The 15,811-nt window shown below is 48.0% G+C and overlaps 2 protein-coding genes across 3 annotated transcripts in view; both read left to right on the forward strand.

Annotated features, from left to right (window-relative positions):
- The window catches only part of LOC131089631 (hydrocephalus-inducing protein homolog), a 61,149-nt gene extending 55,597 nt beyond the window's left edge, over positions 1-5,552 (forward strand). The window contains exons 58-64 of the mRNA XM_058034463.1: positions 121-372; positions 703-845; positions 1,192-1,413; positions 2,592-2,752; positions 3,265-3,365; positions 3,903-4,485; positions 5,276-5,552. Of these exons, the coding sequence (XP_057890446.1) occupies positions 121-372; positions 703-845; positions 1,192-1,413; positions 2,592-2,752; positions 3,265-3,365; positions 3,903-4,485; positions 5,276-5,552 (1,739 nt within the window). The remainder of the gene's footprint in view (positions 1-120; positions 373-702; positions 846-1,191; positions 1,414-2,591; positions 2,753-3,264; positions 3,366-3,902; positions 4,486-5,275) is intronic.
- A 4,100-nt stretch (positions 5,553-9,652) lies between these two features.
- On the forward strand, positions 9,653-15,244 carry NUDT7 (nudix hydrolase 7). 2 transcript variants are annotated; one of them, XM_058034172.1, is made up of 4 exons: positions 9,743-10,030; positions 11,425-11,583; positions 14,087-14,515; positions 15,115-15,244. In XM_058034172.1, the coding sequence occupies exons 1-3, from the start codon at positions 9,749-9,751 to the stop codon at positions 14,468-14,470; spliced, it is 825 nt and encodes a 274-aa protein (XP_057890155.1). In that variant the 5' UTR covers positions 9,743-9,748; the 3' UTR covers positions 14,471-14,515; positions 15,115-15,244. The 2 variants fall into 2 exon arrangements, with proteins under 2 accessions (XP_057890156.1, XP_057890155.1); XM_058034173.1 differs by lacking the exon at positions 15,115-15,244 and having other exon boundaries at positions 9,653-10,030; positions 14,087-14,919.
- Positions 15,245-15,811: the final 567 nt, after the last annotated feature.

Raw genomic sequence — 15,811 nt, forward strand, 5'->3', positions numbered from 1 at the left:
TGGGGGTAGAACCTGTGCTTAGAAGGCAGCTGGCTTCAACCTCTTATTCCTCATATCTCCCATGGAAATATTTCCTCTGTACAGCTGTATCACTTTACTCTGATTTCCATTGCTGTGCAGGGAGCAAGCCCACAAAGCCTTTCTTCCGTCTGCATCACGGGGAATCAGCAGAGTTTGATGTCATTTTCAAACCCACCCTGGCTCAACGTCTGGAAGGGGAGATTCGTCTGTTGTTGGCGGACGCCTGCTCTAACAAGATCCTAGTAGAGCTGGTGGGTGAAGGCCACAGAGACAGATTCTACTTCAGAGGACTAAAGGAAGACACAGAGGAAAGGGATGCTAAGAGCAGCCTGAATAAAGACATCATTGATGGTAAGAGAGGAGAGGCTGCCAAGGTGGAGCAAGGAGGAGGACAATGTCTGATCACGTGTGTCCTCCCTCTAGCCAGGCCTGGGCTGTCACCCACGGGACTTGGTGGCCTGTGGGCGTGGCAGCCATGCACGCAGAGCAGTGTGGGCTGTGCTGCACATTGCTGGCTTAAGGATGTGTCAGGGTGTTTCCCTGGAAGTGTGGGATGGGGAACTCCCTCCAGAGGGAGGAAGGCTTGGAGCAAGGAAGCACTGAACGTGCAGGTGTCTGTGCACGTGAGGGGGTGTGTGGAGCTCCCTGCATGCTGAGATCCCTTGCTCTCCTCCTTTACAGCTATCAGAGTGAATCACATGGACTTTGGGCACTGTCCTGTCGGGAAGTGCTGCCACAGGACCTTCTCCATCAGGAACCGCACCCAGCACCAGTTCCTGCGCTTTGAGTGGGAGGCAGACGGCCCATTCCACATCTCCCCCAAGGTGAGCGTGGACTGCTCTGCCTTTCCCCACTGCTCAGGCCCTGCCCTGGTGTTCCCAGGAGCTGGCAGGGCAGGGAGTCCTCACATGCCACTGATAGCCTGTCCCAGTGCCATGTAGGAGATGCAGTCCCTGGCTTGGCTGGGCCAAGGCTGCCAGCCTTGCAGCAAAGGCTTCATGTTATGGCAGGTGGCACCTTCTGTTCACACTTTTGTCTATCAAACTTTGCATAAATCCGCTCTGAGGTGCAGATTCCTGGCACAGCTGCTCACCACATCAGTTCCTTTTGCTGGCAGTCCTGCCCTTGGCAGTGCTTCCAGTTTGGTCTTGACTCCCTGATTCCCCCTAGGTGGGACACCTCCGTCCTCGCCGTTCCAAGAAGATCAGAGTGTCCTTCAAATCAAATGTCCCAGTCACCTACAGGAGGCACCTTGTGAAATGTAAGGTGACCAAGATCGAGTTTCAGCTGCCACCAAGGAAGGTTCCGGACTGGGATGACCGAAACTGCATTGTCACGTGGAAGAGTACCCCCACGAAAGACCCAGGAGACAAATTCCATAAAATGCAGAAGGTAAGAAGCAAAATGGCAAAAAAGGCCAACCCAGCTTTTACTAAAAGAACCACCATAACACCATCACTGCTGGCTGTGCAGCTCCTGCTTCCTCTGACATCGGACAGCTGTGAGGTTCACCAGCAGTGCAGTCCAGGGGAGAGGTGGATGCACAGTGACTGGATGCACTCACACAAGAGGGGAAGCCTTTGGACAAGAGACCTTTAGCCACACAAACCATCAGTCTGTGCCACAAGCACAAGTGTTGCAGCCCATGTTGAATGGGGGACAATGTTTTATGATTTTATCCCATTTTAAGGTGTTAGAAATGTCTTCATCCCATTTGGTGCCTTTTCACCAACAAGGAGTTAAGTCTGCTGCACTCTGTCTCTTCTTTTGAAGCAGAGAGAAATCCATTTCTCCTGCATATGCTGGTGAAGTCCAAGTTTTGTCTGCATGGATACCAGGGAATTTGGTTGTAGTCTCTGTATTGTGTGGGATATCTCATCATGGAGTAGCTCAGGCACTGTGTGACAGTATGGAGGAGTCCAGAGAAGGATCATCTCCAGAGACTCCGGGTTTTATTTTCATTATTGCCACGCAAACTCATCTTGGGTGAAGGTTCATTCTGAGTTTCTGGACCATTTTAAGGCTTCTAAACCATCCTCTTTTCTATCAGAACATCTGCAGTTGGAGACTTTCCTAGTGAGATCTCTCACATCCCAAAATGCCCATCCCCAGCTCCCAGCAGTGTGGCTGTTGCTCCACACAAGAAATCTGGAAAGCACTTTCTCCTAAGATAAGGAAAAGGTGCTTTCTAGAATTCTTCAGTCTTGGGGTTCTTCATCTACAGAGCTCCAGCAGGAGCAGCAGGAGCTGCTTAAACCAAATTTTGAGACCTGCTGGATTTATAGGGGACAGGAAAAGAGTCAGTCCCTCTACAAGGTTGAAGTACAGGGACTGGAACACAGCTATAGTCTCCGTGGGGATATTAACAGCTGTGGTAGTGACTGCTTGGATCAGTGGGTAGAAACAACTACTGTAGCAGAGCAGTCCCAATTTTGTCATCTTTCCAGGGAAGTAAAAGTGAATGGTCCTTTCTGGTCCCGCTATGAGGCTGACCCTGGAGGCCAGAAGATTCCCTTCCAGGCCTGACCTTCTGGGCTCTGCTCAGTGACTCCTCCCTCCTGTGTTTGCAGATGGTCGAGCCAGTCCCAGAAACGGATCACATTGAGGTGGAGGGTAGCAGCCAGGAGGCCGAGGTGTGCTTCAGTGCTTCTGTGGCCTACACCCAGCTGAAGACGAACACCATCGTGGTTCAGTTCAAGGACACCTTGCCCTTCCAGACAAGGACAGCCACGTGAGTGCTGGAGGCCAGGCACAGCTCCTCCTGGGAGCAGGAGCTGCCTTTGCCCAGGGCTGGCCCAGTGCCTGCTTGCCAGAACTCTGCCCCAGCCCCAACCAGCACAGGCCCCTTTTCGTGCACACAAGGCCAAGCAGGAGATGGTGTCAGGAGAGCCTCAGTGCTGCCAGACCTTTCTGCTGAGAGCAGCCGTGGGTTTGCTCTCACTGCATGTCACCTGTCCTCATCTGCTCAGGAATAAGTTTGCATTCAAACCAAGACCTAAAGTCCAGAGGAAGCCCCTTGGCTTCCATGTCCTGGGCACCATGTTGGCCCTTTCCTCTTAAAGATCCAGACTTGGAAATACTGTTTAGGGCCACCCAGGACAGCAGTCTGAGCAGCAGGGTTGCCTGGGGAAGAAGGTGCTCCTCAGCAGAAAGTGATACCAGGAGTTCCTCAGACAATGTTACTGTACTAATTGCTTTATATTTATTGGACATTTTTTTTTATTCCTCCTTCTTGCTTTTCAGTTTCAGAATTCACAACACAGGGAAGGTACCTCTGGAATACTACTGGGAGGAACCTACAGCTAGTAAACCAGTGAAGAAGGGATACTCAGTCGCTCTGATGCGTAAGGGCATTTCACCCCAAAACATGAATTGCTTTTTCATCCTTGTCCACACGTCCACTTTCATCAGCATCTTCCCAGCCGCAGCTGGAGAGTTTTCTCCTTGTCCCTCTCTGCCTTTCAGCCTTTTCTCTTCTTGCTCTGCCCCTTCTGCTCTGCAAAGGAGCTGAGCCAGGCTCTGGGGAGAGCCACATGCTGAGTCAGGACTGGGAAGGGGGACATCAGGTCATCTCTTTGAGAAGTCTGAGACTGGGAAAAGCAGTGGTGTAACGAGTGACCTGCCCTGGAGCCACTGTCTGTGTGCAGTTCCTCACTCCAGGGCAAATGCAAAGTCACTGTCTAAAAGCAACTCTCCTGCTTTGGCACAGGAATGTGTGCTGCAGGCAGAGACCCTGCTCCCAGACACTATTTTCTGCTAGAATAAAGGACTCGGCCAGAGATGCTCCAAGTGCATCCCAGCTCTCTTCCACCTACGTTCAGCAGGAGGCGGAGTTGCTGGGAACACAGGTCTTTGAAAGCTGTTCTCTTGTTCCCTTGCAGGTCGGTTCCTCTCCTCTAAAATTGTAAAGCATCGCAGAAAGCTGCTGCGTCGTTACTGGCGGCGGCTGGCCCGTCCTCCTAAAGTGCGGCAGTGGCCTGACAAGAAGCAGCAGCATTCCAAGTGGTGGCAGCAGCTGCAGGGTTCCAAGCAGCAGCAGCAGGATTCCAAGCAGCAGCAGCAGGATTCCAAGCAGCAGCAACCTTCTAAGCAGCAGCAGCTTTCTGAGAAGGAGCAGCTGGATTCCAAGCAGAAGAAGAGTTCCAAGAAGCAGAGCCGCTCCAAGGAACAGCAGCAGCCCGAGCAGCAGCAGCCTGAGCAGCAGCAGCCCGAGGAGCAGCAGCCCGAGGAGCAGCAGCCCGAGCAGCCAGCCCCTTCCAAGAAGAAGAAAAAGACAAAGCATGTCTCTCTGCAGCATAGCAGTTCCTCCATGGAAATCTTCCCAGATCTGACCGATGAAACACCGGCAGCACTGTTCTCCATCGACCCCTACCGCGGCACCCTCGCTCCTGGCCAGATGCAGACCTTCCACGTGCGCTTCTCCCCGAAGGCTGTGGGCAGGTTTAAGACCATCATGGTGTGCAGGTGGGAAACGTCTCCACCAACTCACGCTACCGATGGGTGTCACTGAATCACAGGGTGGGACAGAGTGGAAGGGACCACAGTAGGTCATCTGGTCCCACTTCCCTGCTCAGGTGGGGTCGTCGCTGAGCACAGGGTTGTGTCCAGAGGGCTCTGGAATAATTCCAGTGAGGGACACTCCACACTTGCTCTGGGCAAGCTGTCACTACACAGGAAAGAAGTTCTTCCTTAAGTTCAGGTGGAATTTCCTGTTCAGGTTCTGCCATTGCCTCTTGTCCTATTGCTGGGCATCACCAAGCACAGCCTGGTTCATCCCCCCTAACACCCTCCCTTCAGTCCCTCTGACTGGGATGGGGAGGTGGGCATGGAGTCAGGCAGCCCCAGAGAGGCAGCAGAAACACCCACAGGAGCACAGAAAGATCTGTGGAAGGCCAGATCATCTGGCCTTGGAAGGGAGGCACTGGGAAAAGACACCGTATGAAACATCACGCTCCCGGAAGGTTGCAACATGTGGAATGAGAGATCTGGGCACCAGCCAGTCCCTAGCTCTGGTTCCTTTGGGGATAAGCAAGGCCTGCTTCTCTACATGGAACCCTGTGTGCTGTAGGTGGTTCCCAGGCACTGAACAGGTCATTGTCCTGCCCTTGCATCTCTGTACAGTGAGTGCAGTTATTTAATGTGCTGCTCACTGCTTGCACAGAGAGAGGATGCAATACTGTGTGCTTTGCAAGGAGGCAGAAAAGCAGGTGGCTGGAAATGTTCCTCTGGCTAACACCAGTCCCCTTCTTCCTAGGATTCCTAAGCTGAGGCCAAGTCAGAAGAAGGTGCGGCTGATTTTGAGAGGCAGGGCCCGGGACAAGAAGAAGATGAGGTTTGGTAAACCCAAACGCTCGGCGTTACGGAAGGCAGAGGAGAGCCCGAAGCCCAAGAAGAGGGTGCACTGGAAACTGCCCCCGAGTGAGAGCGTTTGTGTCAGCTGGAGCCTCCACAGGAGCCAGCAGCACCGTGCCTTCTGCTGCTGGTGGTCTCCCACCCTTCACCAGAGACCTCCGCAGCTACCCTTCCAGTGAACACCTCTAGCTTATCTTTTAGTTACCTAAGTTAATTCACTAACTGTGGTTTAATTGTTGATTAAACAACTGGCAATAAACCGTTAGTTGTCAGCTTGTCTTGGTTGGAAAGACAGGTGTCTGCAGGACCTCTCTGGAATGGAGAATGTGACCCCCTTCCCTCCAAATTATTGTAACTGAAATTAAGGAGCTTTCAGGCAAAGATATGGGAAAAGGAGTAGCAGTTCTTTACTAGCATGTAAGGCAAACAAAAATATCACTGGCAGCAACAACAAACAGAACCAGATACCCAACCACAGCCTTCCCTCAGCTGCAGGCACTTCCCCTTTGCTGTAGTTCTGGTCACAGCTGGGCAGGGAAGGGAGGCAGCTAATGAATAAAGCTGAAGAAATTTTAATTAAGCTACACCAAGGAATATGCTGGAGAGCTCAAGCACTGTGTGATCAATTCAGAAGAACTTATTGCTGTGAGGGAGTCTATAAAGGAATCAAACAGAGACTGAACAATGCTCAATTTGTTAAAAGGTAAATAAGAAAATGATGAGAAAACACCCTGGTAAGGGAAGAGCCCTAGCCCTTAGACCCTTTCAAAATATGCAAATAAATTACACTGAGTTCCCCAGAGTACAGAGGTGGAAATACCTTCTTGTAATAGTTGATCACCTCACCCACGGGGTAGAAGCCTTTCCTACCTCAACTGCAACTGCCTCCAAAGTGGCTAAGATGCTATTAGAACAAACCATTCCCAGATATGGGATAGTGAAAGAATAGATTCAGATAAGGGAACACACTTGAGAAATTTTACATTCTATATGTGTTGAATGAGACATAAATTGGAGATTTCATACCCCGTGGCACCCTCAAGGCTCTGGATGTGTGCAGAGAATGAATGCTATCCTTAAGAACCATATTACCAAATTAATGCTTGAAAGCAGATTAGCATTATTAGAGATCAGAACTGCTCCAAGAAAGGGCAGAGGAGTTTCTCCCAATGAAATGTTACTTGGGTTACCTTATCTGGGAAGGGAGGAGGGGTTGCCAATGGCTGAAACTAATGACTCAGCTCTCAGAAATTATTTGCAGGCAATTGTACTCTCTCTCATGGATCTTAGAAGAAAAGAGTTGTTACCCCGAACATCACCTCTAGACTTTCACATACACCAGGTAAAACCAGGAGATTGGGTTCTAATAAACTTGGAATGATGATGCCTTAACAGCAGCATGGGAAGGTCCCTTTCAGGTACTTTTAACAACTGAAACAATTACCAGGACTGCAGAAAAGCTCTTATGCCTCTCAAGTCAAAGGGCCAGTGGAAGCTCCTCCCCAAACTTGGACAGTGGTACAAGGAAGTGACCCTTAAAAGTTAATCTTCAAAAGATGATTTAATGGTGAACAGTCAAGGGCAAGACTGGACTGACCTCTGTATTTGCCACCTGAGAGCCTTTTGCTCCTCTGTGGGCTGCAACCCCTTGGGCGTTGAGCAGTGGGAATATAAGGCAAACCAGACTTTGACAAAAGAGGAATAGGAGATTATGTTCTAAGTCTCTGCAAATTGCTGGATGGAGTGTCATGGCTTCTATGCTTCACCTCCACCTCCCTGCAGTGTGCTGTTCTAGTGCACAGAGCTCAGGAAGCAGGTATGGATACCGAGGAAGGGAACCTTTGGTGCTACAGTCACCATCTGAGGTTTGCATCATCCCAGCAAGCACGGATGGAACTGCTGATGGCAGACACTGCACACAAGCGTATCTACATCCTGCTTTGCTTGAGTTGGAGGAGGACTATGGACAGCAACCAGAACTGACAAATCAGGAACTTTTAAATAGACTGAATTTAACACCGACCTCAGAAAAGACTGATTAATCTTATTTATAACTGCTTCACAAAAGGAGCCAGTTAGTGCTGACCAGACAGGGTAATTAAATCAAGGGGTTCAGCAATAAAAGGATAATAAAAGGAAAGGGTGGATTGTGAGAGATGAGGTGAGATTTTGCTGAAGCCAGAAGGTTCTTAGGTTAAAGAATGAAAGGTGTTGGTTCTATGTGGTGTTGCTTGGATTTGTTCTGGTTGGTTTGTTGAGTGTTTGTGAGCTGGGAGAGGGGCGGGGTTGGAGACCTGACTAAAAAGAAGTAGGATGAGAGGGGAGGGGACCATAAATTTGCAGATAACAGCAAGGTGGGAGCATGTGTCAACCTGTTGGAGGGTAGGAGGGCTCTGCAGAGGGACCTCGACAGGCTGGATAGATGGGCCAAGTCCAACAACATGAAGTTTAACAAGTCCAAGTGCCGAGTGCTGCACCTTGGCCACAACAAACCCTGCAGCACTACAGGCTGGGGACAGGGTGGCTGGACAGTGCCCAGGCACAAAGGGACCTGGGGATTTTGGTCAACAGCAGCTGAATGTGAGCCAGCAGAGTGCCCTGGTGGCCAAGAAGGCCAGTGGCTCCTGGCCTGGATCAGGAATGGTGTGGCCAGCAGGAGCAGGGAGATCATCCTTCCCCTGTGCTCAGCTCTGCTGAGGGCACACCCTGAGTGCTGTGTCCAGCCTGGGCCCTCAGCTTGGGAAGGACCTTGGGATGTTTGAGCACATCCAGAGGGGGCAACGAGGATAGAGAGGGGCTGGGAACACAAACCCTGTGAGGAACCCCTGAGGGAGCTGGGGGTGCTCAGCCTGGAGAAAAGGAGACTCAGGAGCCTTTATCACTGTCTACAACTCCCTGAAAGGTGGTTGTGGTAAGGTGGGGCCCGGTCTGCTCCCGGGCAACAAATGACAGAACGAGAGGGCACAGTCTTAAGCTGTGCCAGGGGAAGTTTAGATTAGATGTTAGAAAAAAAATTCTTCACTGAAAGAGTGACGGCACACTGGAATCGCCTGCCCAGGGAGGTGATGGAGTTGACAGCCCTGGACATGTTTAAAAAAAGAGTAGATGTGGCACTCAGTGCCATGGTTTAGTTGATGAGGAGGCGTTAGGTCATGGGTTGAACTAGATGACCTTAAAGGTCTTTTCCAATCTAATTCACTCTGTGATTCTGTGAAAAGTTGGCAGTCGGGAGAGAATGGAGGTTCCTGAGTACCCATCCAATGGCAAAGGGGATAGGGACAGCCCCGATCAGGAAAGGGTATAAAAAGAAGCTGTTTCCTCAGGGGGTGGGTGTCTTGGTCTGTCAGGCAAGGGCAGCACACACCTGGCTCATTACTAATAGAGTATTCTTTTGCTTCGACCATTTGTCCCCACTGAATTGCATCTAAAGGTTCGTGCATTTCCAACGCCATGGAGGTGGAATAAGGTGATATTTAAGGTCCCGTCCACGTTCTGAGGAAGGGACCTCCTCTGGTTCCTCCTCTCCCACCTATGGTTCTGTGACTGGTCACAAATGCAGCCCTTTCACGGTCCTTCTCCCACTGGGAGCTGCTCCAGTGCCGGAGTTCAGGCGGGACTGGATGGAATCCGCGGAGCCTCCACACGCCTGGGGCAGCGCGGCCCTGCAGCTCCCGGCGCAGGGACAGCCCGGAGGGGGAAAGGGAAAAAGGCAACTGTGAAAAACGCCAGTCACTTGTTTTCAAAATTTTAAAAGTTTAATAGTAATAAAATGGCTATAAAAATAGTAATACAATTAGAGTAATAATAATTTGGACAATTTGTATTAGGACAATATGAGACAACAGAGACAAAGAGTTATGGACGTCCGGGTACCTTTTTCTGGGCAGCACAAGCTCGAAAAAGAACACCCGTTAACAAAGGATTACCCCTTAAAAGCAATAACCTGTTGCATATTCACATATTTCATACATGATGCATAAATTCCATTCAAACACAGGATTCTATCTGGTCAGTGCCACCTTCTTCCTCTGAATCCTACCAGCGCCTTTGAGGTAGGAAGAAGTTCGTTTCCTCTGATAATGGGGCAATAATTTCTTTTTCTCTGAAAGATTCAGGTGTCCTGTGGCTGCTGTATTGCTGCAAGTCCTTTCTTTAAAAAAAGTATCCTCCATAGCATAGTTTCTATTCTAACATTTTTGAGAACCTAAAACTATATTTAAGAGAAGTAACACAGCATTACTTTCTAACACAACACATGTAATATCCATTTTAACGTTTGCGAACGGCCAATCATAAAAAGCACGCATTTGTCACAGGAGCGATCGAGCGCCGAGCGGCGGAGCCGGGCCGGGCCGTGCCGGGGGCGGTGCCGGAGATGGCGGCGGAGCGGGAGGAGCCGGGCCGCGCTCCCCGGGCCTGTCCCGGTCCCTGTCCCTGTCCCGGCCCGGGGTATGAGCGGGGCACGGCCCGAGGGTGCCCGAGCTCCGCTCTGCCCGCTGCTGGGCACGGCGCCATGGAGAGGGCCCGGCACCGCCTGAGGCAGTTCGATGTCGGGGACAGGTTCTCCGGCCTGCCGCTGCCCAGAGCCGCCGTGCTGCTGCCGCTGATGGTGCGAGCGGGGCGGCTGCACCTGCTGCTCACCGTCCGCTCGCTGCAGGTACCGGGGGCTCCGGGAACCACCGGGGCGCGATCCAGCGCCCCCCTGCTCCCGCCCTTGTGCCCAAGGGCACGGCCGGGTGTTTTTACACTGATGGGATTCTGGTGTTTGCGTGCCAGGAGCATGCCAGGATCCCGGAAACCCGTGACGGGAAATTGACATTTGCACAGCCGGCAATGGTTGCTTACTTAAATAATGAAACTGACCGTGGAACGCAGCTTTGTTAAATGAGGTTTTTCAGTCTGCGGTTAATATTACTCTTCTCTTCCTTTACTATACAAAAGACAGCAACCCAAGGCTGCCAGAACTCTTTCTCCAGCATTTTGTTTTCTTCTACAACTCTTGTTTTCCATCCTTGTGTCACACCAACTGCCTGTACTCAGGAATTACTTTTTTCTGTTGCTGAGTCTTACTTAAAAAACAAATAATCACAGTTACATAGCTGTTAAATTGATTGTAAATGTGTTTGTTACTGATCCTTGATGCACAAGCCTACTACTGGAATGTATTTAAACCTATCTTAGAAATAACTCACTTTTTGATACAGTCAGGAGGGGACACAGTCTTTGAAGCAATAACTAAATAATTTAATTTGTAATGAGTTAGCTGAGTCGGGTGTGTGTCTCCTTCCCCAAAGGCAGAAACACACACACACTGACAAAATGGCAATCTTTTATCCTCTTTTGCAGCTGGGGCTGCTCCCTGTCCCCTTTCCCATTGAGTGCCTGCTCAGGAACTCAGGCTCTGCCGACTGCCAACTCTTCTGTCCTTTCCCTTCTCACCCTTCTTCCTGTTCTGGTCATGTCTTCAACCCTGCCCCTCTCCCAGTTCTCAACAACACTCAACAGATTAAACAAAACACATTTTAACCAAAGATAACAACAGATGGGAAACAGAACCAACCATTTCCATTCTTTTGCTCTGTAATCTTTTTGGGCTGAAGCAAAATGTTATTTCCTCTCTCATGGTGATGTTATTTAATTGTGTCTTTCAAAGGTTTTTGCTCTTAGAGTATTTTGATCTTGCTCTACAAGTCTGTCTTGATTATTCTGTCAGTCATTTACATAAACAAGATGATGCAAAATGTGAACTTTGGCATACTAAAGCAGAAGTTCCGGTATGAATTACACAATGGTGTACAGGTACAGGGTATTTTTTGATAGTGAGGATTTATGGATTACCAGGGGATAGCTATCTCAGCATTTTCTTAGCTGGCTACTCTTGCTAAGGTTTGTTTCTTCTGGTCTGCGGAATCCTTAACCACCATTTCCAGCTTCTTTGACTGGAAAGATAAACACAAAGGGATGCTGCAATACCAGCATGTATCAGTGTGGATCCATTAAGAAACATAAACCTTGTTCTATTTAACAGTACTTTACTCCTTTACATTCTAGCTGAGAAGATCACCAGGGGAAGTGTGTTTTCCAGGAGGTAAAAGGGAAGACACTGATAGAGATGACATTGACACTGCTCTCCGAGAAGCTAAAGAAGAAGTGGGTCTTCAGCCAGAGAAGGTGGAAGTCATCTGTAGGCTGATGCCTGGAATTGCTAAAGTAAGTTAGCCTATCATTACAGAATAAGTTTGGGTGGTCTTCACTTGTGTGGTTGGCAGTGACCTTTTCAAGCCTGGAACTGCCAAGAGGCGCCGCTTCCCCGTGTGCCCAGCCCGTGTGCCCAGCAGAGGCCAGGGAAAGGGCTCCTGCCCAGGGTTTGGTGTTTGTGAGAGCAGCTCCGGGGCACCACACAGCCAGCGCTGCCCTGTGAGAGTTCAGCAGAGCCATGAGAGCAGTCACAGTGAGTGAGTGATGGATGAGCAGCCAGGCTGAGAGAGGGGGGCTTGCTCAGCGTGAAGGCTGCCAGGGGATTTGGCTGCTTTCGGGGACAATACCCGAACTCTTCTTGAGGCAATGGACACAGCAGCGGCACGGACATTGTGATGAGATGCAAGAGAGAAATCCTCTTCACCATGAGGTTGCGCGAACGCGTATGCGGCTCAAAGTGCGGCTAGCTAGAGGGGAAACGGCCGACGCCTCCGCTGCACCTGAGATCAGCCCCCCTTGGCGTTGTGGGGCCCGATCGCGGACTGGATTACATGCGCTGGACGAGACGAGAAAAGGGAGTGAGCACTTGCTGGGGGTTAATGTCAGTTTATTGAAGGATGGCAGGTACCAACGGAGGGAGGGCACCGACCAGCAAAATGGCCTCGAGCAAGGGGAGAGGCGAGGTTTTAAAGGCAAGGGGGCGGAGAAAGGAGGGAAATCCTGCTAGCAAATAGGAAAACATATAGGGAGATGCACAACATAACTGACATGCAAACATATCCAATAAAGACAAGGTTACAGAGGGGCCCCGGGACCCCAGCCAATTACATCCCCCAAAGAGAAGAAGGTTCTCGAAAGCTGGGAGGAGTGGGGGGTGATTGACTGAGCCCAGGGAGGAGGGAAAGCTTACTTTTATGGTAAAATAAGGGAGGGGAAGTTACATAACTTGAGTGATTGACAACTGAAGGGGGCAGGGATAACCACAGTAACATAACTGTCAGGAGAGCTGTGGCGGGAAAACCGGGGAGGGAAGAACCATTTTACACAAAATGGGGGGAGCAGATACATAAAATGGGGGAGGAATTAAATGAACTTAACGAACACACTACACCATGAGGTCAGCCCAGAAGCAGAGCAGATGTTGCTGACAGGCTGTGCAATCCCCATCCCTGGGGCTGTGCAGGGCTCACTCTCCCGGGCAGGGTGGCTGTCTCATCTGGTGTCTGCTGACTCCAGGGCTGTGCAGACAGAGAGGGGATGTGCCCCAGGATTGTGTGCATCATCTTCCTCTAGCAGGGAGACTCACAGAGGTGTCTTTGGAGTGTAGGTCACCATTTGTAAATTAACAGGTTCTCAATTTCAATAGCAGTGTTCAGTATTACATAGGGTCAGTTTTCCCATAGAACAGAGGAATTGCTGTTTCTGAAGATTATTTTTGTTTAGCAGGTAGCACTTTATCTCTATGCCTCCTGTTCTTCTATCTGATAGCAATATCCTCTCCCCATTAAAAATGGAAAGAGCTACTTTTGAAATTTTATTGCAAAAAGCTTTATTTAAGCTTTGTTTAACTTCTTAAATTATTGTACATTTTTGTACAGATAACCTTAAAGCCACATAGCTCAGAAGCAGTGTGTAAAAAGGATCAAATTTTCCCTGTTTTCCAGCCAATTACTTCAGTCAGTAGGAAAGATGGTGAGGGTTTTGGACCATGAGCATTGTACATGTCAGATGACACTCTGTCTGCTCAGTGTGTACATTCCAGGTGCTTCTGACTCGGACAGAATCCTTCCAGACTTGAATCAAATACCACAATCACTGTTTTGCTCTTCCTCCTTTCTACAGGACAGTGGTCTTTGTTAGTCTGAACAAACAGAACTAGCAATGCATCCTAAAGAATTTTGGTGTTCTGTTGATGCAAACTATGATTTCAGTGATTTTGCCTTCCCGTGGAAGCAGGGATTACATTTAGAATTAAAATGTCCATAAATAATGTGTTTCAAAAAGTGTTACATTTTATGGCTAAATACATTGCAATAATATTTCTGTACCTATAGAAAAATATTTCCATATTCTGGAAAATTCCTATATCCTGGGAAAACAATACAGAAATATGATCTATGATAGGGAAAATCTGGATTAAAATCAGAATTAAAAACGTCAGTAAGGAAGAGCCATGGGAAAGCATGCATGCTTTTCTACTTCTGTAGCAAACTGGCAAGCCTTTTAAACTGCTCTGTGATTATACAGGATGAACTGAGTATTTGTAAAGTCATTTTTGACAATACAAAAATATGACTGCAAATTCTTCAAGTCAAATTACATAGATTGCCATTAGGGGGACTAAATTGCATTGCAGTTGAAAACATTCATAGGCTTCTTGTACTCATTTTGTAACAATGAAGTGATTTTTTAAGTAATGAACATTTTTACTTGGTTCAAACATAAGTGTATGAGGGTTTTGTTGATTTTTTTAAATTTACTTATTTATTGTTTGTTTTTTTCTCTCTCTTTTTAGATGAATAACTTGGTGACACCCGTTGTAGGATTTATAGAGGAAACATTCCAGGTCACTCCTAACCCAGATGAAGTCAGTGAGGTTTTTGTTGTGCCTTTGGAGTACTTTGTCAAGCCCTTAGATTACAAGACCTTCTCTTATAAAACCTCCTCAGGGTACTCAACTCGAGTACACTGCTTTACATACCATGACCAGGAACACAGAAAGTCATTCAAGATATGGGGACTGACTGCACACTTCGCTGTATTTCTTGCTCTTGTAATTTTTGGAGAGAGACCTACCTTTGAAGTGGATTATGATCTTGACAACTTATTTTCATCTTCTGAGAATTACTTCACTAATTTGTATGCATCTATACATGAAAGAAAGAAGAGTAATCTGTGACAATTTGGTCTGGCCATGAATCTATTTTGAAAGAGGAAAAAGGAGGTTGGTTCATTTCCTTTGTACCTACTTTTTGAAAGCTAAACTTGAATTTCATCGGAATTGGGAACTTTAAGATGACAATCTCTAACTAGATTAATACAATTTTTAATCTAAGAGCTGTGAGAAGCGCACAATATTTTTCATGAAACAGACTTTGAAAAGGTCTGTTTCACTTCTTTCTCAGTTTCAGTGCCTTTGTTCTGTGTGATCAGAGATACTTTCTGTGCATTGCTTTGTCTATAATGAGATAATACTGTTTGATGGAATTTGTGTCTGAGTTAGCCTAGGAAAACTTTCAGGGATCTGTCTGCCTCTTACATGTGCCATGCATGGACAATATGATCCATACAGTCTTGTGTGGTGTCTTTGAGCACTTACAGAATGCACAATAAAAATACAAAAGGTTTCAGGTGCTTTCACAATCTTGTTTTGTTTGGGTTTGTGGAGGGAAGAGGGCAGGTCAATATGTGCAGAGAATTTTGGTTAATTTAACATTTCTCACGAGGCAATTCCATAGGCTATGGGAAACTCAGGATACAGGCAACAGGACTGAAGTTTGTCCCTCACCATCTTGTTATCAAATCTCACTCAACTGCTGGCAGGAGCCTTCTCCAGGACAGAAAAGTGGAGGTGAGGATTCATGAGGACAACCCACCAAATAAACAACAACAGAGAGGGGTTCAGAACCTACAAAACAGCCCCTGAAGAATCGTCAGAGACCAACACTGCACAGCAAGAGCCTCTGAACAGTTAAGGACTGAATGCTCCATGCCAAACACACTGAAACCTGAAGACAAGATAAAGCAGTATAAATTTGAGTAAAGAAGTTGTTAGGAAAATTAATCCACAAACATCAGAAGTTTCTGTCCAAAAAGGAGACAGAGGAGTCATTTTTCTTTATTTGAACAAAGGGAAAGGCCATGGAGCATTCCCCTGGGATCTCTCCAATTTTTGGAGGACACAGCCTCCCTTTTTATCCCAATTTCCAGCCACATTTCCCTTCTCTCTTTCCCCTTGGCTGAGGTACTTGAGAGGTTCAGACTTCTCAATACACCTGATACCAAAGATTTCCCTCTAAGGTATAACCCTCCCTTTTCATTTTTAATTCTTATGGAATTTAGGGGGGGGTTTCTTCCCCATTGTTTCTTTCATCTTTCAATGTCCAATTTAATTTAGCAGCAAACCTAAAGTTTATTTGTAAAAGCAAATACCTTTTTCCATTCATCAATCAGTGGAATCCTTCCCTTTGTTTCTTTTATCTCCCAGTGCTGGTTTTATCTACCAGCAGACCCACAGGTA

This window comes from Melospiza georgiana, chromosome 14 (genome assembly GCF_028018845.1).
Source record: "Melospiza georgiana isolate bMelGeo1 chromosome 14, bMelGeo1.pri, whole genome shotgun sequence".
NCBI lineage: Eukaryota > Metazoa > Chordata > Aves > Passeriformes > Passerellidae > Melospiza > Melospiza georgiana.